The sequence below is a fragment of the Mytilus galloprovincialis genome, chromosome 1 (genome assembly GCF_965363235.1).
Source record: "Mytilus galloprovincialis chromosome 1, xbMytGall1.hap1.1, whole genome shotgun sequence".
Taxonomy (NCBI): domain Eukaryota; kingdom Metazoa; phylum Mollusca; class Bivalvia; order Mytilida; family Mytilidae; genus Mytilus; species Mytilus galloprovincialis.
Window position 1 is genome coordinate 31,979,321 of NC_134838.1, and position 27,949 is coordinate 32,007,269.

General features: G+C 30.7%; 1 protein-coding gene across 2 annotated transcripts in view; it reads left to right on the top strand.

The window, feature by feature from the left end:
• The window catches only part of LOC143071507 (laminin subunit alpha-like), an 86,536-nt gene that overhangs the window by 922 nt on the left and 57,665 nt on the right, over positions 1-27,949 (top strand). For both annotated transcript variants that reach the window (XM_076245858.1, XM_076245866.1), the window contains exons 2-25: positions 6,700-6,936; positions 11,046-11,216; positions 12,006-12,216; positions 12,773-12,891; positions 13,335-13,425; positions 13,842-13,938; positions 14,436-14,620; positions 15,543-15,680; positions 16,035-16,172; positions 16,890-17,027; positions 17,222-17,359; positions 17,795-17,971; positions 18,635-18,793; positions 19,783-19,882; positions 20,295-20,451; positions 20,691-20,963; positions 21,500-21,594; positions 22,051-22,219; positions 22,394-22,554; positions 23,485-23,596; positions 26,302-26,384; positions 26,952-27,108; positions 27,451-27,580; positions 27,793-27,941. In XM_076245858.1, coding sequence (XP_076101973.1) covers positions 6,700-6,936; positions 11,046-11,216; positions 12,006-12,216; positions 12,773-12,891; positions 13,335-13,425; positions 13,842-13,938; positions 14,436-14,620; positions 15,543-15,680; positions 16,035-16,172; positions 16,890-17,027; positions 17,222-17,359; positions 17,795-17,971; positions 18,635-18,793; positions 19,783-19,882; positions 20,295-20,451; positions 20,691-20,963; positions 21,500-21,594; positions 22,051-22,219; positions 22,394-22,554; positions 23,485-23,596; positions 26,302-26,384; positions 26,952-27,108; positions 27,451-27,580; positions 27,793-27,941 — 3,585 coding nt within the window. The remainder of the gene's footprint in view (positions 1-6,699; positions 6,937-11,045; positions 11,217-12,005; positions 12,217-12,772; positions 12,892-13,334; positions 13,426-13,841; positions 13,939-14,435; positions 14,621-15,542; positions 15,681-16,034; positions 16,173-16,889; positions 17,028-17,221; positions 17,360-17,794; positions 17,972-18,634; positions 18,794-19,782; positions 19,883-20,294; positions 20,452-20,690; positions 20,964-21,499; positions 21,595-22,050; positions 22,220-22,393; positions 22,555-23,484; positions 23,597-26,301; positions 26,385-26,951; positions 27,109-27,450; positions 27,581-27,792; positions 27,942-27,949) is intronic.

A 27,949-nucleotide genomic window follows, 5' to 3' on the forward strand; every position in this document is an offset into this window, starting at 1 on the left:
GTTAAAATGGCAAAACAGATGGGACACCAGTGAAAAAGGAAGGAGATATTATGTCTTTCAACAAAATGTTAAGAATACAATTCCAAAAGACAAACCGTCAACTGAAATATATAGAATAACTACTAGTTTAAGAACAGGATATTGCAATTTAAATTCATATAAATCAATGATATGCCCAGCACTCACCGACAAATGCAGCTGTGGACAAATAGAAACAGTTGACCATTATCTTCTGGATTGTGAAAATTATGAGGAGGCTAGAGAAAAACTCCGCTCTGCACTCTATTTCATAACATCAAAACTAACACTTGAATCAGAAGTACTATTAGCAACAACAGAAAATGATAATAACAAACATCACATAGAAGATATTCAAGATTTGTTAGGGGTTTTTATTAAAGATACTGGAAGGTTCACAAAATAGATAGTAAAGGTTTTATAAGGGTTAATTATTTTTTTTTTTTTTTTTTTTTTTTTGAATTAATTATTTAATTATTTATTTAGTTTCTCTGCAGTGCCACATCATAAATACAAATGTACTAATGAGTTTAATACAATAGAGACATAAAATTACCAGAGTGATCGAAATTACAGATAGAGATTATAGTGTCAAGTTGACACTTCTAAAGACTAAAGACTAAAGGGTCTAGCTAATGAATGACATTTTCACTTGCAAAAATTGTATTTCTTTTCTATATGTAATCTTTGTTTTACTTCTAAGGTTCTAAGAAATTGATCATTAACTGTTTACAGCTGGAATATAAACAAAGCTGTCTATATAAAAGGGGGGCTGTTAAAAGTTATGTAAATTTGAAAAGGGGGCCCAGGGGTCTGTCAATTATACTTATGTAAATGTGAAAACGTTATCTATAAATAATATTCTTTTATTGTTTAAATTAAGATTATTTTTGTTATTATACTGAATTGATATGATATTTAAGGCTCTTGTCTAAAGCAATCAAATTCAGAATAGTTCACAAATACATGTGCATTGTACATTTTGTTAATATCCTTTTTCTTGTTACAATACAAAATTTTATTTAAATTGGGACGTGAACAAAATGCATAAATTTTCCTTCATGATGAATTATGCAAAGTTACCTAGCAAACCATTATCTTTAAAGTTTCAATTTTCAAGGCCACCAACTTTTTTGAAAATTTATAGTTTGACAGACTTAAAGTGAAAAATTTTTAAAGACAAGATACAGGAAAATTTTGAACCCTATACAATGTACGATCATGTACATGTATACAAAGATAGTTTAAAAGGATTGCATAAGAACCCATTCATTAAATTTTTCACAAGAAGGTATTTCCTGTGCAGTAATTTTTTCTCGTTGACTTTCATCTGTGCGTGACCATCTCATAACCTCTGGGGTTTCTGGAAAGGTTGATTCATATTCAAGAATTCATTTGTATCAAGTACAATGTACTTATTATCCATTGTAAGAAATACATGTACTTTTACATATGTAACTTGAGTTGATTAGAATGCTAAAAATGTAATATTTACAATATGTACATGTACAAAAATTACATTTACAAACAATGTACCATCTCATCTGTGCTGTTCTGTTGAAACTAGATACATACAACAAGAAGAAAATAAGGTGTGCATAGTCTATGTTTGTACATGTATATGTAATAGACTTCTACCCAGATATATATTTTTAAATTAGAAATATACATGTACAATGTAACAAGGGTGATCTGAGGCAAAAATTACTACTTGGGAACCAAATTTGACATAATTTACAGTGAACCACAAATAATAGTCAAAACAAAAATATTTATAAAAGATGTATGTATTACATCAATAGGACAGCAACCCAACAACTCAATAACCCAAAAGACATTAAGCAGTCAACATATATATTGCTCAAAATCAAATATTCTGTGATAGTACAGCTATTATTACTACTGAAAATGTTTTTACCATGGCCTTACACTAAGTGAAGAAAAACAAACTGCTATCTTGCAGATTTTGTTTCTATGACAACGATATACGACTTATCATAACAAGAACACATGTTTAAAATTGTACATGTGTCTATGTGTAAATACATTGCTTTTATGTAATTATGAATCTGGCATTAATATACAATGTACATTGTAATAAATAAATATGTAATTTAATATTCATATTTTTATAAACATTAGTTTCTTAATATTTATACAGGTAGAAAAGAAGTGATTGAAAATATGCTCAATTTTGAAATACATAGAATTCCAATTACTGGTTTATTTTGTGTAAATTGATATTTATGAATAGTGTCAGAAGATCATTTGATACATGGTTTTGGATTACAGTTTACTACAATTAACATTTATCAATGTCAATAACTCACATTTTCACTGGGAATTACTTAAATTTAGTAAATTGTTACTTAAATTTAGTAAATGTCATCTCAAACACTAAAATAGTCCCAAACATTTAGTTGAAAGTTATAAGTAATTAATAAGAGAAATAACTCTTTAACTTTGTTTGAACAAAAAGTCATTTGATTTGGAGTTGATTCTTTAAAAGTTTTTCTTATCTTGTGATGTTCTCATTTACAAGGATGGAAACTATAATATTGTCAGAATTAGAAATATAACTCAAAGTCATTTTAATTGCTCAAAAGTTTAACCTTCTCAAATGTTCAAAAAGGATTATGAAATTAAATTTATAATGTAATCATGTATAGATATTAAGTTATTGTTTATCTACATACTTTATCAGAAGTTATTCATACTTATGAACAGACTGGCATTAAAAAAAACTAATGCGATACTATGTACACATACAGTGCATTTATAGATAAGGGAAAGAAGGGCAAAGTTTTTTGAAGATGCAGGGCATTCAAAGAGGGCCAGATGCAGCATATTTTCTGTTGATAGCTTAAATTGCACAGGAACTGATTTAAATATCAAGAACACAGATGAAAGGTTATATGATAATTTGGGTCATAAGGGTATACATTTGTTTGTACTCCACTGACATACTTTGTACTGATTACTATCCAGACATGTATATGTTTGTAAAACATTGTACACAATTATAATGTTCGCTCATATTTTAGCATCAAAAGAGGTCACTTCATTCATTGAATGTCATCAAACTTAGTGCAATGGTTTCCCATGTTTAAAAGTATACATGTATATCTATGTTGGAGGTGACTGGTCAAATTCACCTGGTAGCATTATTCAAAAACATAAGAGGTTCAAGAACTTCTTTCTAGCATAGTCGTATCAATTTCAAAAAAGTTTTAAAATACACATTTGACCTAAGAAAAATGAGAAAAAAACCCAAATACAAATGTTTCAATAAAGTAGAACTTCATAATTGATCTGTCCACACAGTGAGCATCATTATCAAGAGTGAATTAGTGTAAAGAAAGAAAACTTTATAGAATTTGAAAATGTCCATTCCATTTCTAAACTTTCAATATAGAAAAGTAGATGTGGTGTGATTGCTAATGAGAAAACTATTTTTTTCTGCAATCAACCATTATACTGTACTTATAGATTTACAGATGCATCAAAGTAATATCAGTATTGAATTGCAGAATAAACACAATCATGTAGAGCATTTTAAAATATTAAATTTATGGAAGATAAGCAGGGTCATCTAGCTTTTCTACTGTTTCATATCAAGTTCTATGATATACATTTTGTAAGTTGTTTATGATCATGATGATATAGGTATTGTATATTTACTTTTAGGCTGGAATTTCTAGCTTTATATTTAGTTATCATAGAATAAATAAGAAATACAGAACAACTAGATCCTTAGGCAGCAACCATTTGATTTTCTGGGGGGGGCTATGGTTTTTTTTTCTGGACAAATTTTTTTTTTCGCCTGTGGCGAAAAACAATCTATTTTTTTCGCGACAAGTCGAAAACAATTTTTTTCTTTCAATTTTAGCATTACATATAGTGGCAGCTGAGGGTGAAACAAACAATTTTTTTTTCTCAGAATCAAAAACAAATTATTTTTTTCTCCAAAAACTGGAAACAAACTTTTTTTTCCAAAAAAAACCATAGCCCCCCCCAGAAAATCAAATGGTTGCTGCCTTAGCCGAAAAAAATCAATTAAAAATGACATTTTTTTTCTTCTCTTGTAATATTCATATATATTTAACAACCTATCATTTCTTAACCTATTTTGATAGAAAATTCTGAAACTGTATTAACATTGATAATTTGTGATGATTTACAATGACCCTATAGAAATGAAGTGTATTATTGGTCTTTCATCTGTAAATTTGTCATTAGAATTTAATTTTCCTAGGTGATCATTTAAATTCTTAACTGTCAGAGGGTTGAAGTAAATGGTATTGTGTGAGTGTTGAACCATGACATGGAATTGTTTCTTTATTTTTAATATACAACAAAGAAATTCCTACAAGAAAGTCAAAAGACATACATATTTTTTTTTAAAATGTCATATATAATTTTTATTCAAGATGTTCTTAAAATCTGCATGATCTAAGGGGTGACATCAAAAGATCGATGTAGGATAAAAAACTTAAATCAAATAGTTTGGGGGTTGGGAGTTAAGATTCTGCAAGTTTTGTATATATAAAATCGATTTTTACATGTATCCCTATTGGTAAATCAATTTTTCCCAAATTAAGTTATGAGAGGGGTGGGGGTGTCACTGAAAAAACTATGTGAATTAAGTTTTTTATCCTACATTGAACTTTTGATGTCGTCCCTAATGTGTTCATTTTATGTACAGTTACTTTGTTGAAATAGGAATACATTTGGACCAAAGATCATGTTAAAGTAGACTTTTCCATTTGCATTTAATCTCACCCACAATCTTACCCCTGACTTCCAAATATTATAATTTTTTAGCTTCAGGCAATATAATAGTTCAGTTTTTACTGAAAAATTATAACTATTTCTTCATAATCAAAGCTGAAGTAATATTGGTAGCAGGAAATCATTCATGTCTTTGGTAGATAGCTTTTAACACAAAAAAATAAACCTGTAGTTTTTGATAAATTGATTTTTTACTTTATTGCTGACTTAGCATATAATGTTATCTTTTGATACTTGTATATGAACTTGAAATTAAATATTAGGTTAACTTTCCTGCCTAGTGATAATTTTTCCAGATACTTTAAGCTACTGAACAAAAGTAGATCAACTTTTAAAGGCCAAGCAAAAATTAAAATGCATGCACATTAAATCCAGTTACCGAAACAGAAAATTTAGTTGCTTACTGCTTAATCATTTATATGAAATGGATGTTTCTTTTTCAAAAAATATTTCTTAAATCTTCTTTTCTGTTTATTTATTGTCATTTTCATTTCCTTACCTAATATAAGAAGAAACTTTCTAATCATCAGGAATATTTATTTCTCCTTGATTTCCTAATACACAATCAGATTTATTCATATGTGTCTTTTACATACATTTTTATACGAAAGCAAAAATAAAAAAAAAATTTGGTCGTATATTGGTATGATGTTGGCGACGTTGTCGTCTGAAGACATTTGGTTTTCGCACTATAACTTAGTGTAAGTAAATAGAAATCTATGAAATTTAAATACAAGGTTTATGACCACAAAAGGAAGGTTAGGATTGATTTTGGGAGTTTTGGTCCCAACAGTTAAGGAATTGGGGCCAAAAAGGGCCCAAATAAGCATTTTTCTTGGTTTTCACACAATAACTTTAGAATAATTAAATAGAAATCTATGAAATTTTAACACAAGGTTTATGACCACAAAAGGAAGGTTGGGATTAGGAGTATTAGTCCCAACAGTTTAGGAATTAGGGGTGAAAAAAGGGTCCAAATAAGCATTTTTCTTGTTTTTTTCACAATAACTTTAGTATAAGTAAATAGAAATCTATGAAATCTATGAAATTTAAACACAAGGTTCGTGATCACAAAAGGAAGGTTGGGATTGATTTTGGGAGTTTTGGTCCTAACAGTTTAGGAATTAGGGGCCAAAAGGGTCCAAAATTAAACTTTGTTTGATTTCATCAAAAATTGAATTATTGGGGTTCTTTGATATGCCAAATCTAACCGTATATTCAGATTCTTAATTTTTGGTCCCGTTTTCAAATTGGTCTACATTAAGGTCCAAAGGGTTTTGATTTTAACAAAAATTGAATTGTTGGGGTTCTTCGATATGCTGAATCTAAACATGTACATAGATTTTTGATTATGGGCCTAGTTTCCAAGTTGGTCCAAATCGGGGTCCAAAATTAAACTTCATTTGATTTCAACAAAAATTGAATATATTGGGTTCTTTGATATATGCTGAATCTAACCATGTCTTTAGATTTTTGATATTTGGGCTTGGTTATCAAATTGGTCCACATTGAGGTCTAAAGGGTCCAAAATTGAACTTTATTTGATTTCATCAAAAATTGAATTCTTAGGGTTCTTTGATATGCTGAATCTAACCATGTATTTAGATTTTGGATATTGGACCATAATAGGTAAATGTCCAATTTAAAATTTTTAAGTTTTTTAAGTTTAAGTTCTAAGACCAAATTCATTCTGTGTCAGAAACCTATGTTGTGTCAACTATTTAATCACAATCCAAATTCAGAGCTGTATCAAGCTTGAATGTTGTGTCCATACTTGCCCCAACTGTTCAGGGTTCGACCTCTGCAGTCGTATAAAGCTTCGCCCTGCAGAGCATCTGGTTACATCTATTTTTCTATAATTATTGACTGATTAATATAATTTATTTTCAGGAATTTCATGTTGCTTACATCTTCATCAAGATGGCCAACTCCCCAAGACCTGGAGTTTGGGCTTTAGAAAGATCACTAGATTTTGGTAAAACCTTTCAACCTTGGCAATATTTTGCCGATACTCCAAGCGATTGTATCAAATTTTTCAACACTCCAGCAGATCAAGAAATCGCTGAAGACGACAGTGTCATTTGTACAACAGAGTTTTCCAAGATTGTCCCCCTTGAAAATGGAGAGGTAAATACCCAGATATTGTAAATAAGTCTGAAAACTTTTGTTATAGAAACTAATCAATGATATGCATACATGTATTTTTATTAATTATATACAGTAATTGTTGTTTGTTTATGTAATTTATACGTGTTTCTCGTTTCTCGTTTTTTTTTTTTATATAGATTAGACCATTGGTTTTCCTGTTTGAATGGTTTTACACTAGTAATTTTGGGGCCCTTTATAGCTTGTTGTTCGGTGTGAACCAAGGCTCCGTGTTGAACGCCGTACATTGACCTATAATGGTTTACTTTTATAAATTGTTATTTGGATGGAGAGTTGTCTCATTGGCACTCACACCACATCTTCCTATATCTATGTATAACATTCTAAAGCAAATATAACATGTTTTTTTATTAGAGAAGTAGTATGTAGTATTAGGGCTCAAGAAAAAAGTTGGAAGTTGACCATTTGTTTCTGTCGATAAACAAAAAAGCAATGAAATCTTGGTTTGAACTACTTTAATAGTCCCATATCTTGACAAAGAGTTAGTAGTTACACCAATATATTGATTTGATGAATATTCAAATCTTAAAAGAATTGCCAGGAAACTCAAATTTTTGGTTGGTTTGATTTAACACACCTATTTTTTTAGCCTCAGGATATACATCTCTAGCCTAGGTAACAACAGGGTAGAGAGAGGGCATACAGTGTTCTCCCCAGGCCGTTTTAGCGTCGCGGTACCGCGACGCTATATTTCTTCCCGTGACGCTATAATAATTACAGCGACGCTATAATTATTACCGCGACGCTATAATTATTTTCAGGATGTTATTTTTCTCGTTCCTAAATTTTGAACTTTCATCTATTTACCACTTATGATCATAAAAAAATATATCACTTTTAATTGTAATCCCTTCAAGTCGGACAATAGAGGCAATTTAGAGTGGTTAAATAAGTGTTAATTGCCCTTTGGGTGATAACTGTTTGGATACGAATACCCCAAGCTGTCACTTTGACATGATTAATACCACGTGGTTTGCAATCGGCAAATTTCGACAAGGAGAAAACGTAATCAGAAAATCATAAAAAAATCGAAATATATGTTTGCTAAATGAAATTTCAAAGAAAAACAAACAATTTTTCTCTTTTAAAATGAGTTGAGTCTTAGCTTTTTACGACTTTTGATATATTAGTATTACTTTCTTTCTCTTCCTATTAAATCGAGAGTGAAAATTTTGATTTTGGGCAAAATAAGTTTTGTACTTTCTTTAGAAAGTGATCAAAATTTGCTTGTGCATATATTTCATCCATTTAATGCATTAAAAACGCCATATTCATTCCAAATCTCTTGTCAAACATTGTTTATTTTCGTATTTTTCATTGCTTTCGGCGGCCATTTAATATTTTAGTGTAAACTACTGATCGGAACCGGACCAGATATGACAAAAATCTGCATTTTACAATAATAACTACATATGCACAAATGGCACAGTAGACAGAAAACAATGATACATAAAGAGAAAACAAAGCATTAACAGACTACTTGTAGATAACTTTGTTAAAAATATATCATTTTGTAAAAAGACACAACTGGGACCATGAACCAATATGTTTCAAAGACATGATAAAGAATTTTTTCTATTCAAATTTTTTATTAAGAACCCATGTTTTTTCCTACATATTTAGTGCAATTGTATCTATACAGGTTGCACTATAATAAACCATTCATTCATTTAGCTGGGTATAGGTAGGGTAACTGGAACCACACATATATTTTTAGACTTATTTAGACTAAGAGGAAAAAAATAATTCTGGAACTATAAATGAATATAGAAAACATAAACTGAAAATACTGTTATCATGGTTATAGTTTAATTGTATTCTCAGTTATGATTTCAACAATATAAAAACAAAGAATAGGGTGGAATAGAATATTTTATTTACCAAATAAGGGCCTATAGCATACAAACAATATATTACATTTTGTAATAAACAATAATGTATATAACATAAAGGAAATAAAGCGTTGCCACGACACGATAAATTACATTAAAAAAAAATACAATTTATTTTTTTACACCAAATGTGATGCTATCCAAAATTTCTGGCGAGAACACTGGGCATATTTTCATTGTAACCTGTATTAACACAAGAAAGAATACAGCCATGGACTTTAACTTGAGTCAAATCTTCCTTTAGATTTGTTTAAATCCTATTTCCTAAATATAAAGGTTTTCATCAGACTAATTTGTGACTTTTCTTTCCCTTTAAAATCAAATAAAGTAACTTCTTCAAGTTCTTCTTATTTAGACAATCACAATAAACACAAACAAGTCTACCAACTGGATCAAAAACTTTCAAAACTTGAACATTAATGAGTCTTCTAAGATCCTTATGTTAAGCTAAAATAATCTTTATTAAAACAATTAGTAAATAGTACAATTACTTAAATTTACTTTAGATAAATGATAAATTGTACACATTATGACATCTGTTATAGATCAAAATTTAAGATTTTTTTTACAATACATCATATGGTTTGAATATTTTAGATTTTATATTCTTTAGATCTTTATATTAATTTAAATCTTATTTCTATATTTAGCAATTTAAAGGTATTTATCAGACAAATTTGTGGCTTTTCTTTCCACTTAAAGTCTAATAAAGTGGCTTCTTCAAGTTATATTTATTTTAAATATCAGGATAAATATTAGGCTTGAGATACTACTGTATTAGTATTAGGTTATATCTACTTGATAATGTCAACATAAGATTTATTGTATGGTTTGTAAGTACTTAGGAAATGTTTGGATAAATATTTTCTGTCCAAGTAATATGACTTCCAATTTGTGATATTGTTAGTGCCTTTTTACATTAGTCATGTTTGAAAGAAATTCCTTTGAAAAAGCAAACATAATTTCAAGATTTTTTTAAACATTTTTTATCTTCTCTTGAAGTTGATCATGTAGAATAACAAATGTTAAAATGATACAACTACCAGAGACCAAAGGATGTAGATTTATGCAACTACAGGTAATGATGTGACCTTCAACGATAAGCAAAACCCATACTGTATATCAAGCAATAAAAGGTCCAGACATGACCAAATGTAAAACAATTCAAACAACAAAATTAACCAGAAATGTACGAAGCAATAAAAACAAAATAAGATGATTTATCGGACCACAGATGAATTATCACGTTGTGATTGGTTAAATGCCGTCACGTGGTGACCCCCTATGAGACCGTATGGGGTTAGTAAGTTTCATATGGGGTTCATGACGCGTTAATGGCGACGTCATCTATTAATGTTGTTGTGTTTCATTGTTTATTTTTCAACAAAACGTCGCAGAAAAAGTCCAGCGTCCGATAAATTCGTTATACGGTTAACTACTGACCCCCTACGGATCCATAGAGGGTGAATAAAATTCATAGGGGACTCGGCCTCCGGCATCACCCCTATGGATTTTACTAACCCTCTATGGATCCGTATGGGGTCAGTAGCGAACCATATAACTTATAATATTCAACAAACGATGACCACTGAAATGAATTAAAGGCTCCTTACTTGGAATAGAAATATGATACAGTGGATTCATTTTGTTTTCATGGATTGATGAAAACTTGCATTTTCAAGGATATATGATTTTCATGGTTTTGCCCATCTTTTCATTCAAAGCATATAGAAAAATTGTAATTCGTTGAACATGTAAATTCGTGGTTCAGCTGTACCAACAAAACCAACGAAAATTGATATCCAATGAATAATAATGAATCCACAGTATACAGAATTACCCCTTGAAATATGTTGCAACTTGTCATGATTTAATGTTGAGTTTTTCAAGATTAACTAGGTACAGGCACATTTAAATTTTCTTCATCCTTTTGGCCACCTCATTTCTGTACGTCATAAAAAAAAAAAAAAAATTCTAATGTACTACATGTACTGCCTTCTACATGTACAGCTTAAATTCAGCCTGCATCAAAACTATGAGAAACACATACATCACTAGAAGTTTCAAAATTTAGGCAATATCTTATACCAACTAGCCCTTTGCATGATCTTTGTTGAACATGGTTGAATACAGAACACACATACACGTATAAAACATAGAATATTCATTTTTCCGTAGATTGTTGTATCTTTAGTAAACAACAGACCAAATGCAAAGAACTTCACATTTTCCGAGAAGCTACAGGACTGGACACAGGCAACCAATGTCAGACTTCGTCTCCTGAGAACCAAAACATTGTTAGGGCACTTGATGGCTGTGGCTAGACAAGACCCAACTGTCACTAGAAGGGTGAGTAAGAGAAAACTTCATTAAGACTGGTCCAAATTTTATATTATAGCTAACAAATCTTTATATAGTGAATAGGATTGTAAGTGACATATCGTCTCTGTTATGCAAAAACCTCATATCTCAATTCTTTGCGGAAATCTTTTTATCGATTATTTAGGATTAAATATGTATGTTCCACTGTAGAGGAAAATATCTAATCTTCTAATCCAATCATTAATCCGAATTTTGACATGTGACGAAAAAGTGTAGTACGATTGGTGAGACATTTTGTTGTGCGAAATATCGTATCTCAAAAGAAAAACACTTTGCACGGCAGATGACATTATAACAGGTACAGTTTTATCAATTTTAGGTTCTCAAAGCTAATTAGCTTAAAAATAATGAAAAGCTTTGAAAGTACAATATAGGTGCAGAAATTTTTGCTCATCTTGGTAAATGATTGGTTAGAAGATCAGCTATTTTCGCATACAGTGGAACATACATATTTAATTCTAAATAATTGATAAAAAGATTTCAGTTTTTACTGCCTGGTGTAAAATTATCAAAACCTTAGATACGAGGTTTTTGCATAACAGCGACGATATATAGTTAAAATTATTTCGGAATGGTGTAAATTCTTCATTCTTTAGAAATTGGATCAAATATTTTGTCATCACTTAATTGGTAAAGTCTAAAGCTTTTAAAAATTCTTAAAGACCAATAGACCAGTCTAATTCAAACTTAAGCTGAAAATAGAGTATCTAGTATATAATCTTTATATGCTCATTCTATATTTTCTTTTTTTTGCAGTATTTCTACAGTATCAAGGACATATCTCTTGGTGGACGATGTGTGTGTAATGGCCATGCTGAATCATGTGATCGAGACCCTAACAATCCCCGCCTCCTCACTTGTAAATGTCAGCACAACACCTGTGGAGAACAGTGTAATACATGTTGCCCAGGATTTGTACAGAAGTCTTGGATGCCTGCCAAAGCTGGACACCCATTTGTTTGTGAACGTAAGTTTTAAAGCCTACAACTCTTTGAGAGTATTTCTACATTTGTGTATTCAATGATACAAAGATGTGGTATGAATGCCAATGAGACAACTCTCCATTTGTAAAATTAAACCATTATAGGTCAAAGTAAGGTCTGCAACATGGTGCCTTGGCTACACGGAACAGCAAGCTATAAAGGGCCCCAAAAATGACTAGTGTATTACCATTCAAACAGGAAAACCAACAGTCTAAACTATATAAAAAATGAGAAACTCTTTATGAACTATATCAACAAACGACAACCAAAGAACATCAGGTACCTGACTTAGGACAGGTGTAAACAGATTTTAGTCAAACAAACATAACTCCATTTGTAATTGACATTTATAGAAAATAGAAATATGGAAATTATTGTTTCAGGTCTGTAAATGAAACAAATGATTCTATAAAAGCAATTTAAAAACATCTTACCAAAAAGTAGACAATAAATTTTGTTAAGAACTAAATTTTTTCCAATTGAAGTTAATGATGTTGAAATGAGGATCTAGTAATTTCACAACTTATGATATTTTAACAGCCTGTGAATGTTATGGACATACCAATGATTGTATATACGATGCTGAGGTAGACAGACTGAAACAGAGTGTAGATGTCTATGGTAATTACGTAGGAGGTGGTGTATGTCAGAACTGTAGGGTAAGTTGACTTATAAGTGTAGATGTTTCTGTATAAGCAAAGTAGTCAATGTTAGGGGAAGGAGATATGGGTTAAATAAAAATGAGACCGAGATCCAACTCAATACAAAAAAAAACAAAAATACCCAAAAGAGGCATCTATAGGATTTAAATGTTTTTTACTTTCAAAGGTTGACAGGTAAGCATGAATTAAAGCATTGATTGAATGAGTAACAATTGTTATTATTAGCCTATCAAATAATAGAAGTTGCCAAAAAGATTGCTTAAAATGCTTTTTAACAGAATTTTAATACCTTTTAAAACAATTTTGGTTCACCCAAGAAAATCTGTAAAGTCAATTTGCATACACCACTGAACAGTATAGTATGCCCTTATACATGATAAATAATTTAGCGGCAAAAATGAAACTACTTTTATTTCTGAGTATATTATAATAATTTTCAGGACCACACAGAGGGAACTAACTGTGACAAATGTGTAGCTGGGTTTTATAGACCTGCTGGTGTGGACAAGGCTGCCAGGGACGCATGTAGACGTACGTTAATTTCTTATATACTTGCAAAGACATGACTTTTGAAAAGATTTAAGTTTGGGTTATAATGAACCTATATTTTAAAGCTTCTTACTATTGACTCAGACAATCACAAAATATAAAATTAAGAATGGAAATTGGGAACATGTCAAAGAAACAACAACCCAACCAAAGAGCAGAAAACAGCTGAAGGCCACTAATTGGTCTTCATCGCAGCAAGACAAACTCGCACCTGAAGGCTGGTTCTTTAATAAAATATGTACTAATTCAGTGAAAATGGACGTCATACTAAACTCCAAAACATATAAAAATTTTAAAAAACATGCATGTACATGCATAACTGGTACTTTATTCATTTCTGTTGTCCATCAGTCTGAAAGCCAACACTGTATGACAGTTTTCCCTTTTATTTTTCTTAGCATGTGTATGTGACCTCAAATTCTCTACTGGTGATTGTGAAGAAGAAACAGGTAGATGCAAGTGTCGTCCAGAATACGTTGGTCAAGATTGTGACAGGTAAGGACATGTTGACTAGAATGAACAGGTCAAGATTATGACAGGTAAAAAAGTATTTATTAAAAAAAAAACACTCAAAAATCTGGATTGTTTTATGTTTTCTTTATACCATAGAAAGATATGGAGATGTTGTATGATTGCTAATGAGACTAAATGACAAAGAATTTAGGAGCTATAGGTTATCAAGCAGCCTTTAACATTTAGCAAAATCCTTATTTCAATGAAAACGATTCAAAGCTCAAAAAGAACAAAGAAAACCTTTCATATCAGAAAATTAAAGGCCTAATGTATGGAAATCATAAATTGTTATGTTTTAGTATGTTGATGAGCCATTTTTCATAATAACATTCTGTCAAAGGGAGATAAACCATGAAATTTTATTGTTTAGCAATAGTTAACATATTTCTAATAAAAGATTTTGAAATTTTATGATATCTGTATGTTAATCATTGTATGTAATGAGATATCAACTAAATTTCCTTTTTTTCTCTGTACAGTTGTAACATAGGTTTCTATGGTTACCCTGACTGTATACCATGTGATTGTGATTTCTATGGTACGGATGGCAACATATGTACTGTAGGGTCTGTAGGTGGTGGACAATGTCCTTGTAAACAGAACTTTGATGGACAGAAATGTGATATGTGTTTACTTGGCTTTTACAACTTCCCAGACTGTATAGGTATAATCATTATTTAAGTTTAGACCATATGAAAAGGGATATAAAGGTTTTAATTGACTGATTTTGATAGGCTTCAGAATTTAAAATGGATTGAAAATATAAAAAGGTGACAAAGAAGTTGTTGCCTGTTATTGGTCTCAAAAATTTTTCAAAGGCTTCTGTTTATTTTGTCTCTGACAGGATTTAATCTATTATGAATGGCAATAAACTTCATTCTAAAATTACTTTAAAAAACACACTGTTGAACATACCATTTCATATCTACATTAATTAGAATTCACTCTGAAATATATCTTAATGAAAATATTTGATTGCGAGTCAAGTCCTTGTTCTCATAGTCTCTAGGGATTTATAATTTATTATCTTTTTACTGGTTTTCTTTTGATAATGTTTGAGCTCCATGATAATTGACCAATAATGTTCCTGAAATAGGATGTTTTCTGTCAAAAAAATCTAGATTATCTCTGTCAAAATGCAGCTAAGGTTTAACTTGCTTTTCTGTAAATCTTTCCATTGAATTTTTAAGTCTAAAATATGTGATTAGCATTTTTTTTTTCATTTTATGTAGTTTTTAACAGGACCAAATATGCTCCCAAGCATACCATTCCTTTTGCAGTGAGACTGGAAATAATATGATTGCTAAATATCTATCCAAAAGTGAAAAATTTACTTACAAACATCCACTTTCAATTACATGACATTGATAATTTTGATTTCCTTGTAAAAACTTTAGCTTAAATATGAACTGAATGTTTGAGTCCTTACTGTGAAAAAAAAAACACTTCTAGAAATGATAGTAAGCATATTTCTTACAGCATAAGGTATACTTAGGTTATAAAATAGAATTAAATATATCTGAAAATAAAAACCCTTTTCAAACACTCTTCCTTTATTCCATAAAAGGATGGTTATTTCTTTTTAGCATGTGAGTGTGATACAAGAGGGTCAAGGTCAAATGTCTGTGATGTAACCACTGGACAGTGTTCATGTGAAGCTAATTATAACGGAAAGAACTGTAATGAGTGTGCTGATGGTTATTATGACTTCCCTAGCTGTACATGTAAGTCATTAGTATACATTAAAATAATAATAAACAGCTGACAAACAATAAATGTTGAAAAAAAGAAAATAAGTTAACAATTAATTATAAACATGAAATTGATATTCAGTATTCCTTTTAATGAATTTCTGGTATTTAATTTTTTTTTTTATTCCATTCGTCAAATTTTTATTTTCCTTTGGACCTGATTTAATATATGAATTAGTCAACTGAACTTTACCTTGATGAATTTCTACAAAATTGTATTAATTCTATAATGCTTTTTGATGGTACAAAGCCTAAGTATAGTTTTAAAGAACCAGTTCTCAAGTATAAACCTGAATAAGCATACATATCTTTTGACTATTTTTCCAGTGTGTGACTGCGATCAGAGTGGGGCACATCCAGAAATCTGTGACAAGGTGACAGGACAATGCCTTTGCCAAGATAACTTTGTGGAGCCTCGATGTGATAGCTGTAAACCTAGCTTCTATAGGTATCCTATTTGTGAAGGTAAGAATGATATTTTATAATTACCATTGGTATCTTACTTTTAGGGGGTAGATAAGGAACCAGTAAATAATTACAATAGTAAGGGAAACAGCATTGTATAGTAGTAAGGCACCAGTATTGCAATGAACCAATGTAGTATTAGTCAGGAAACCAGTATTTGAAATTTAGTTAATCAGTATTAATTGACAACTATATACATTGTCTTGCTTATAATAGTATTTGAATCAATTTGTAAGTAAAAATATATGATATTGTACATGTGTGATATTCATCAACAAGAGAGTAGCAAATGACCAAAATTACTGAAAGGCAATTAGAGGTCATTTAAGGTCTTAATGGTGTCTTTACAATGTTGTAAGTTTTATATTAACTCTTGTCTAATTAATTTGTGAATAAAATTTTATAAGATTATAAGTGATCTGACAACACCAAATTCCCAGAATAATAAACAAAATTTGGGGGTAACTTAATACAACTACAGACTTGGGGACGGTCACATGAACATTTGGTGGGGTTAATCCTGTTCTTTGTGATTTTTATTACTTTTGTTAAAGTCACTACTTACTTTTTAATATATAAATATAAGTAACTTTAACATTTATAATGTTAATTTCATGAAGATATTGCTTGTAAGTATAGTTTAAAATCATTAATTTGAACTAACATGATTCAAACAGTCAAAAACTATTATTAATGATGTTTTGTTTTTGTTTGAAGCTTGCAACTGTAATGCTGTTGGATCTGATAGTGAAATATGTGAACTAGGCAGTGGACAGTGTCCATGTGGTCTTAACTTTGCTGGACTTAGATGTGAACATTGTGCTGCAGGCTACTACAGATACCCAGACTGCTCTCGTAAGTCAAATGTGGATAGTGTGAAAAACAGATTTTTTTTTTTTAAAGGATTCTTGATCTTTCTAATTTTACAAATTCTTGAACACATCATTTTGAAAATTAGTACATGATCAATAATCATGAATCAACAATATTTTCCATGTCAATATTATTTTTGCCTACACATTTTAAAATTTCCTTCATATACATTTCAGCTTGTAATTGTGACCGATATGGATCTTATCGTCAATCATGTGACCAGATATCTGGCCAATGTGAATGTAGAGATACATTTGAAGGACTGACCTGTAGCAGATGTCGGGAGAATTTCTTTAATTTCCCTAAATGTGAAGGTAAGCAGAAATTAAAACCAAAGAAACTGAAAGTATATGTATTACTGAATCTTGAACTTTATACATTTTAAGTCATGAGACCAAGTTTTTAAACATGATTATGAGATATTGATCTAATGGGAGACAACAATTGTAACAATTCCCATAAATTGCGTATGTTTTGTTAAAATTGTAATGTTAAGTCTGAAAAAATTGAGTGATTATAGCAAATTCTTCAAAGCCTTTGGAAACATGTGAAGTAATAGAATGATAGCATTGAGTGTGAACTATTAGTGTCTTTTGGGGTAAAGATTTCATGAAAATTGCAAAATAAAACTTTTTACCCTTCAGTGGTCACAAGCATGTTAAGTCCATTTTCTGTATTGAATATAACTCCACCTTACTTATGATTTTTTTTCAGTCCAAATGTTGTAACATTATTTGCATGTATTTCAGCTTGCAACTGCAACCCAGCTGGAGCTATGGAAGTACCTGGTTACCCATTGGGTGGATGTGGTCAGGTACCAGTTGGTCAGCTGTGTGAATGCAAGGAGAATGTCAGGGGACACATTTGTGACGAGTGCAAACCAGGCTATTATGGATTGGACAGAAATAATCCACGGGGATGCAGACGTAAGTTTTGTAGGATCTATTTCACCTTATATATTTTGGGGAAAAAAAGGAGATTGGGTTCTTTTGGTTGGGACAGAACTAGTTAAATAAACATCCTATTGTTATTCAAGTTTACATAGGGATATCAGTTCAAGGCAGTTTGTAGATGGTATTTAAAGAGCTTATAAAATTATTTATTAATGATTGAATTATATTATTTAACTAATCATTGATGAATATGCTGTATAATTTTCTGATTATTTTCAAGGTTCCGTGTTTAGCTGTGTTAAGTAAGCAAATTGTGTGTAATGTACACCTTCACTCGTAGAGGATGTTACATTAGTACTTGTGTTTAAATAATGAGGAAAAAAACTTCTTTTTTTATTACAAATGAAGAATGAAATAAAAAAAAAACTTAGAACATAGATTATAATGAAGATAACAACACTGAATTTTTTTGATTTTTGACTTTTTAAATAAACTATTGTCTTTAGTTGTGTATAACAAGCACCCCATCTACCATCCACTTTTTGGGTAAAAAAATGTGTACTTTACACGCTTAAAGATGGTACATGTAGTAAGATAGCTTTAATTCACCCACTTATATTGAAATAGCTCCTTGTTAAAAATAGTTTTCCATGTCATGATTTTAAATGCAATGCGGGTGTTTATTTTAAATTTCAGCCTGTGACTGTCATGTGCCAGGAACAGCATCAGGATTACATGTGTGTGACCCAGGTTCTGGACAATGTGTATGTAAAGTTAGTGTCAGAGGTCAAAAGTGTGATGTTTGTCAGGATGGATTCCACAGTCTGGATAGAGAAAACTCATTTGGATGTGTTGGTAAGTTAAATGACAAAAAAGTGAATGTTGCCAGAAGGTTGTTCAAAAACAGATCTGACATCTTTCAGAGCAATTTCTACTAGATACCCTAAAGTGTATAATTTTCTTTAGTGAGGTTGATTTTAATTCTGTTCAGATTTTCAGTTAGATGTGGAATGTGTAATAGAAACAACAACCAGATTCAAGAGCAAAAACAGTTGAAAGCCCCTACTGTAGCTGGCACCTTAAAAAATGTATACTAGTTCAGCAAAAAGCGACATCACACTTTACTCTGAAACATACAAATGAACCAAAATTTAAAAAAATAATATACAAGACTAACCAATGCCATTAAATTCCTACCTTGGGACAGGAGCAAAACAGGGTTAAACATGTTTTGTGAGATTTCAACCATCTTCTTATACCTCAAGCCAATGTGGAATTAGAAAAAAAACAGCAACATTAAAACTCAGTTTTAAGAAGTCTGAGTCCAATGTAAGATAAGGTTACAGAGGAAACTTAGTAACTGTTATTTTCCAGTCTGTAACTCTATTATTTCACAGTCTTTACATTACTCTATTATTTCACAGTCTGTATTACTCAATTTATTTCACTTGACTGGGCGGAGTTTAACCGGTTCGCTCATAATAAACCAGTCCATCTATAGATAGGTGTTTTATAATAAACTCACCAATGAAGTGTCCAGTTATTCTTTTGTAAATTCCATTGATGACACTGATAGGTGATTATAAATCAGTGATAATTATAACGGCAATCATCCTTATCAAACACATCTTCAAATAAACTGTCCTTATGCAAATTAAAACGTAAGCTCCGCCCGATCAGTTGAAATAACATTGGTAATACATTACTCTATTATTTCACGGTCTGTACATAACTCTGTTATTTTACAACCTGTAACTCTCTTATTTTACAGCTTTCAACACTATCTATTATTAAACAGCCTGTAACTCTATTATTTTACAACCTGTAACTCTGTTATTTTACAGCCTGTAATTGTGATACTGGTGGATCAATGAGCCATGTCTGTAACAAGAGAACAGGACAATGTCCATGTAAACCTAGAGTTCAAGGTCTAAAATGTCAAAGGTAAGCAAAACTTGATTTTCATCATTTAAAGAATTGAAGTTAATTGTAGGTCTTTGATCTGTAAAATTTATTATTAAGTTTAAGACTCAGGTTGATTTTAAGCTTGACATTCAATGTATTTCATGTGTATTCAATATTGAATTGAATGTGAAAAACGCTATATGAGAGATATTATTTTTTAAATATAATAAAAAGAATTTAAATTATCTATATAAGTCACAGTCTTGAATGCTAACTTTTACTGTATAGAATTTTTCACCAGACTGTTCAAAAAGCTAAGAAAAAAAGTTGGAAGATGAATTTGCCTTACTGTTAACAAAATTATAATAATTTAATATTTATACAAATTTTGAGGAAATAAGTTTTGTATGTTAAAATGGTCCAAATATCCAATTCTTTATGTATTTTGTAGCCCAACCGATCTTCACTATATTCCATCACTACATCAGTTCATATATGAAATTGAGGATGGTTATACCCCAGATGGTTCTCGTATAAGATATGGATTTGATGAGACTATTTTCCCAGACTTTTCATGGAGAGGTTATGCCATACTGAATTATGTACAGGTAAGAAAGGCCAAACATTTTGAGTTAAAGAAAAAAGTCCATGATCTGCTTCTTGCATTTTTTTTTATAATTACTGACATTGGTCTATGAAATAGGAGGACTTTATTTTAACTTTGGCTTAATAACAATTAGTAAAATTCTGTCTTTATATAGTTTTTTTATTATGATATTATAAACAAAATAGGATGGTATGAGGTTAGAATGATTTGATATTTTTGTATATATTTGTTCTTTTTCAGCCTGAAGTAATTATAGACTTACAAATAAGGAAGCCAAGCTTATATCGTATCATTTACCGATATCTCAACCCAAGTGATCAGTCAATAACAGGGGAGGTAATGCTGAAACCTCAGCAGGCCGAGATCAATACTCCACAAATGAGCCAAGTTTTATTTCCACCAAATGACAATCCAAGCTTTGTGACCGTTGGTAGTGGAGGGTCAATGCATGACTTTGTTCTAGATCCAGGAAATTGGATGGTATCGTTAAAATCATCGGAAAATGTCATGTTGGTAAGTTATTTTATTCCATATTTTTGAAAGTCATATGAAACAAGTTTCTTGAAAATTTAAAGTTATATGCAGGAGGGGCATCATTTGTGTTCCATGAACACATTCCCCATTCATTTTTTGTTAGTCATGAAGATATTGATTTGATATTTGATGTATATAGTTTTGCCATGACATGTTAAAGATAAAGTTACAAATTGGTTCTGGACTGATGATTTTGTTCAAAGTTAATGTCCTTGGCAATTTTATAGTTTGCCTCAACCAAATGTTTTAAAACATGCACACAATGCTTATGACCATTAAACACAGACAAAGTTAGAATTTCGGTGGTGTCACTTATACCATTCTTGAGTTATACAACTTGTATTAAGGCCAGGGCTTCATCTGAGACAACAACCCAACCAAAGAGCAAACAAAAAAAACCTAGGCCACCAAATGGTCTTCAACATAGTGAAAAATTACTTTAAGTAAAATAACCAATATATTTGTGATACATCTTTATGATATTATGTGTAATCATATATTTTATCATATTTCAGGATTATATGGTATTGATTCCACAAGCTTACTATGAAGCCACAGTACTGTCTGAAGATGTGACGAGACCTTGTACTATTCCTAATGATGGAGGACCGTAAGTATTAAAATATCATCCTGATCAATTGGCACCCTATCTAAGAATAAAGATTTACTATTTAAATATATCACAAGTGTATTTAATAATAATAAACTAACTTACTTATCATTTGATAGTTTGAGATCATGGAAGATGCTACATTGAATAATTAAGAAAAATGTTGATTTTTTGTCCTGTCTTGTTTGTTCAAATCATTAACCTTTCCGTAATGGAACTAACAATCTTATTAGAATACAGATATTGTGTTATCTGACAGTGCTCTATCCTTATTTCTGTTTAAAGTCCTTTTTGGATCCTCTGGTATTGTCCTACTAAGATACACATCTTCAAAAGTTTGAAATATCTTGAAATGAGTTTGATCCAGCATACAGAAACTAGCAGAGTTTGTTTGATTTGTAAAAAATTAAAGAAAAAAAACCATGTATACATTCTGTCTAACATTTATGTTTTTAGATGTGTTTTGTACAACTACACAGACATTGCTAACTTCCCTACAGTGTTTGGAGAGAATGGTTATATCCTTGATGTTGACGGAAATAAAACACCTACCAATGTCTTTACTGATGTTGTTATCACAAATGAATTAGGACTGAATGCACTTGGTCAATTGGATAAAAACCAGGTAAAAATTGTTATCATATTGAAAATTAGCAGTGTTTGTAGACTGAAAATTGATTTTCAGAAGCCCAACATATAACAATTTTCATATCTTAAACTTTTAACTTGTGTTAGCACTGATTTTTTTGTATGACTATTTTGAAAATAAAATTTTTGATATTTTTTGTTAAATTTTCAGAAAGACTTGAACCTGAATTTAGCTGTTCCTAATCCAGGAGATTATGTTTTGGTGTTGAACTATTTCACATTTGCTAACAATTCACAAAATTTGGATGTGAAGGTGAAGACTGGAGATGAGGATTATGATGGAGATGTGGTTATTTATAGATGTCAATATAGGTAAATTTCAATATAATAGATGTAAAAAAGAGTTACAAGCTATATAAGTTTTATTATCTTATCTATATATATATTTTAGGAAGAGAATTGATAACGTTAAACCAAGATAACAAACATGATACATAATAAGTCATGGTAGTTAAAATGATACTTGATATACAAGGTCATTTAAAATTATACATGAATTATAACAGTAAAGATAGTATGTAATCAGTCAGGACAAATACAATGACACATGATAAATTAGAACAATTAAAGTAATAACATGAGAAATCAGGACAATTGCAATAATACATGATAAATCATGACAGTTACAATGATACTTCATAAAATCAGGACCCTTAAAATGATATTTGACAAGTCAGGGCAGCTAAAATGATACATACAAAGTCAGAACAGATAGAATGAAACTTAATAAGTCGGACAACTAGAAGGATGTATAATAGATCAGGACAGTTAGAATGATACATAATAAGTCAGGACAACTAGAAGGATGGGACAGTTGAATAATACATAATAAGTCAGGACAACTAGAAGGATGTATAATAAATCGGGACAGTTAGAATAATACATAATAAGTCAGGACAACTAGAAGGATGTATAATAGATCAGGACAGTTAAAATGATACATAATAAGTCAGGACAACTAAAAGGATGTATAATAGATCGGGACAGTTAGAATGATACATAATAAGTCAGAACAACTAGAAGGATGTATAATAGATCAGGACAGTTAGAATGATACATAATAAGTCAGAATACTTAAAATAAAACACATTAAGTAAAGACAGGTACATGAAAAATCAAGACATATAAAATGATACATTAAAAATCAGGACATTACAGTGATTCATGATAAATCTGGATAATTAGGCAGATAAATGATAAGTAAGTCCACTTGATTATAAAATTGACTGAATTTATTTCTAGTGTCTTGTGTCGTCAAGTAATTACCGATGTGAATGGTATGCCTATGGTGGTCAATATTAAGGATAATGCAGACATCTTACTGACCGGTGACGACAATGTCAACGTAGCTATTGTAAGTATAAATACCAAGTCCTGAAAATATCTGTGAATCGGATCAAATCATTTGGATTGAAAAATCCTCAGATTTAAATTTTTATACGACCGCAAATTTTGAAAAAATTTTCGTCGTATATTGCTATCACGTTGGCGTCGTCGTCGTCTTCGTCGTCCGAATACTTTTAGTTTTCGCACTCTAACTTTAGTAAAAGTGAATAGAAATCTATGAAATTTTAACACAAGGTTTATGACCATAAAAGGAAGGTTGGTATTGATTTTGGGAGTTTTGGTCCCAACATTTTAGGAATTAGGGGCCAAAAAGGGCCCAAATAAGCATTTTCTTGGTTTTCGCACCATAACTTTAGTTTAAGTTAATAGAAATCTATGAAATTTTGACACAAGGTTTATGACCACAAAAGAAAGATTGGGATTGATTTTGGGAGTTATGGTTTCAATAGTTTAGGAATAAGGGGCCAATAAAGGGCCCAAATAAGCATTTTTCTTGGTTTTTGCACAATAACTTTAGTTTAAGTAAATAGAAATCTATGAAATTTAAACACAATGTTTATGACCACAAAAGGAAGGTTGGTATTGATTTTGGGAGTTTAGGACCCAACAGTTTAGGAATTAGGGGCAAAAAAGGGACCCAAATAAGCATTTTTCTTGGTTTTCACACCATAACGTTAGTATAAGTAAATACAAATCTATGAAATTTAAACACAAGGCTTATGACCGTAAAAGGAAGGTTGGTATTGATTTTGGGAGTTTTGGTCCCAACAGTTTAGGAAAAAGGGGCCCAAAGGGTCCAAAATTAAACTTTGTTTGATTTCATCAAAATTGAATAATTGGGGTTCTTTGATATGCCGAATCTAACTGTATATGTAGATTCTCAACTTTTGGTCCCGTTTTCAAATTGGTCTACATTAAGGTCCAAAGGGTCCAAAATTAAACTTAGTTTGATTTTGACAAAAAATGAATCGGTTGGGTTCTTTGATATGTTGAATCTAAAAATGTACTTAGATTCTTGATTATTGAAGTTTTTTGGTCCAGTTTTCAAATTGGTCTACATTAAGGTCCAAAGGGTCCAAAATTAAACTTTGTTTGATTTCATCAAAAATTGAATCCTTGGGGTTCTTTGATATGCCAAATCTAACTGTGTATGTAGATTCTTCATTTTTGGTCCTGTTTTCAAATTTCAAATTCTACATTAAAGTCCAAAGGGTCCAAAATTAAACTAAGTTTGATTTTAACAAAAATTGAATTCTTGGGCCTCTTTGATATGCTGAATCTAAACATGTACTTAGATTTTTGATTATGGGCCCAGTTTTCAAGTTGGTCCAAATCAGGATCTAAAATTATTATATTAAGTATTGTGCAATAGCAAGTCTTTTCAATTGCACAGTATTGTGCAATGGCAAGAAATATCTAATTGCACAATATTGTGAAATAGCAAATTTTTTTTTAATTAGAGTTATCTTTCTTTGTCCAGAATAGTAAGCAAGAAATATCCTATTGCACAATATTGTGCAATAGCAAGAATTTTTTTTAAATGGAGTTATCTTTCTTTGTCCAGAATTAACTTAAATCTTTGTTATATACAATATACAATGTATATACACTTTTTACTTCCAACTGATAAATTTAAATAATCTTTACCATTCAGTGATAACAAGCAGTTTTTTTACATCTTAATATTTTATGATGTATTTAAATGAGTAGTTATTGTTGCAAACTCCATTAGAAATTTGAATTGATATCAGTTTTGAAAAAGGGAAACGGGGATGTGAAAAAAAAGGGGGGGGGTTAAATTTTTCTCATTTCAGATTTCATAAATAAAAAGAAAATTTCTTCAAACATTTTTTTGAGAGGATTAATATTCAACAGCATAGTGAATTGCTCAAAGGCAAAAAAAAACCTTTTAAGTTCATTAGACCACATTCATTCTGTGTCAGAAACCTATGCTGTGTCAACTATTTAATTTTAGATTTAAAAAGTTTGAAGAAGAAATCTTTAATTGATTTGTAAAATCTTGGCATTTGTTTTGTGTAAAAAAAAACCATGTAATGTCAAAAATTTGATCACAATCCAAATTCAGAGCTGTATCATGCTTGAATGTTTTGTCCATACTTGCCCCAACTGTTCAGGGTTCGACCTCTGCGGTCGTATAAAGCTGCGCCCTGCGGAGCACCTGGTTGAAATTGGAAAGCCAGCAAGGTTTAATAGATGGTAGTTGTTTCTAGTGATTTGCAATAAAAGATAGAGAATATTATGAAAAAAAAATATTAAAAGAATAAAGGCCATCCCACAAATAAGAAATGAAATGCAATGTACATGAATTGAATTGAACAAAAAATATTTCTTGCTCTGTAGCTATGGTAATATTTTAACATCTCATAGTACAGTATGTTATAGCCCCTGAACGCTAAGTATCAGTTTAAGTAATGGGAGACAGATTTATATAAGTTCTTCTTGTTTCCAAATCCCAGTATGTCTATTGTATTTTGTGCACTTTTGAAAAATAAAATATTGTTTAAATTAAGTATCTGATGCAGCTCAGTACCATTTAAAATGTACATAAACTATGAAAATGAGGATATGGTTAGCAGTTTATCCTCACAAGAATATAATGTTCTGAGATTACTATATTTACAGATTCAAATGGTTTTCCATTATTCTATTTTGGTAGATTTGATATTATATTATTTTTTTTGTTTTTCTTAGGGTTCAGTAACGGCTATTCCATATGAACAGTGGAGCCATGGATTTATCAGACCACAGATCATATGTATCAGGATTAATGGAATGTACGAACTAAGTAGATGTTACAATTGTATACTTTATAGCTTGAGGTTTATTTAGTCTTTATACAAACTTAAGATTAAATAGAATAACATATATGTAATTGTTGCTTAAATATTTATATATATGTGAAAAAAGCCCTCCAAATTTTAATTGATCTTGTTAACAAAAAGTTTTAAAAAAAAAATAAGAACAATGTCCACTGAAGGATAGGTAATGTTAAAAAAAACTAGAACATTAATTTTACTCTTATGGTGGGCATGATTCCATTTAAAAAATAATTGAGGGGCGAAAAGGGAGGGTATCTGCACGGAAGAACGCAAAATGAAATTGCCATATCACGATGAACGAACAATTAAAATTTTTCTGCATGTTGATTTTTTTACCGATTTCACTAAACACAGTGAATAACAAACATTATTAAGGCTGCACATGAAATAAAAATGGCAATACACGTTGCATGAAAATAACCCTTTACCACCCTCATAATTGGCTCTAGTTTAAATTCAGGACATTTTGCATTTTAAAGAATTCTAATCGTTATATGACAATCATATTGTTTTCCCTTTCAGTTGTATCACATCCAGATATTTCATCCCAGTAGGGTCAGTCAGGATAGATTTTGAAGATCCACCAAATGAAGATCTCGAGGTGGACAGATTCAACTTCCCTAAGGGATTATATGAAATTGATCCCAACATTGGATTGGTTCGTCTTAATCAACAACAGGTGAGTCAAGCTAAAAGTTATAGTCCTTGAATTTGTTGATATGAAATACAATATCAGCAAGAATTATTGAACCTTATGCATTTTATCTAAAAAAAAGACTGTGGATTTGTTTATTTTGTTGTTTAACTTGACTTACAAAATACCTGAACATTGGTATCTTATCAATTAATTATGAATCCATAATAAGTCCTAATTTTTTATTTTTTATTCGTCAATATAAATTCTGTTCATATTTGGTTGTAAATAATTTATAGAATTCACAGACTTTGTGGTTTATGTTTTCCATCATAATACTTTAGAATGAAAATACTTATTTACTGATGAATTATTGTTTATTTTTAGACCAATATAACCATAGAGGGAATGATTCGAGATCCAGGCAGGTTCTTTTTCCTGGTACATTTCTACATGCCTGGAGAAGTTGGAATAGATATACCAGTTAACATACATGTAGATAATCAGGATTACAGTGGTAAGCATAGTCTCAAATAAAATTCTGCATGGGAGACAACTTGTGGTAGATGACCATTTCCTGAATTTCTCATGTGTAGAAAAAAATTTGTGATTGCAATTAAACAGATCGTCAAAAATTAAATTTATAATAAAGGATTGCAATAAAACAAAAATGTGCAATTGAGGCCAATTATGATGTGTCAGTTTTCTAGTAAAACTTGTTAATTTCAGGTATGTTCCGCCCTAGATTCTGTCCAACTTTATCTGGATGTCGTGGACTCATTACATTTGATGACGACCTTAGAAACAAGGTCATTGGAGGAACTGATGGCAAAATCAGAATCAGTTTCAATAACACCAGTGGAAAAACAATATGGGTGGTAAGTGT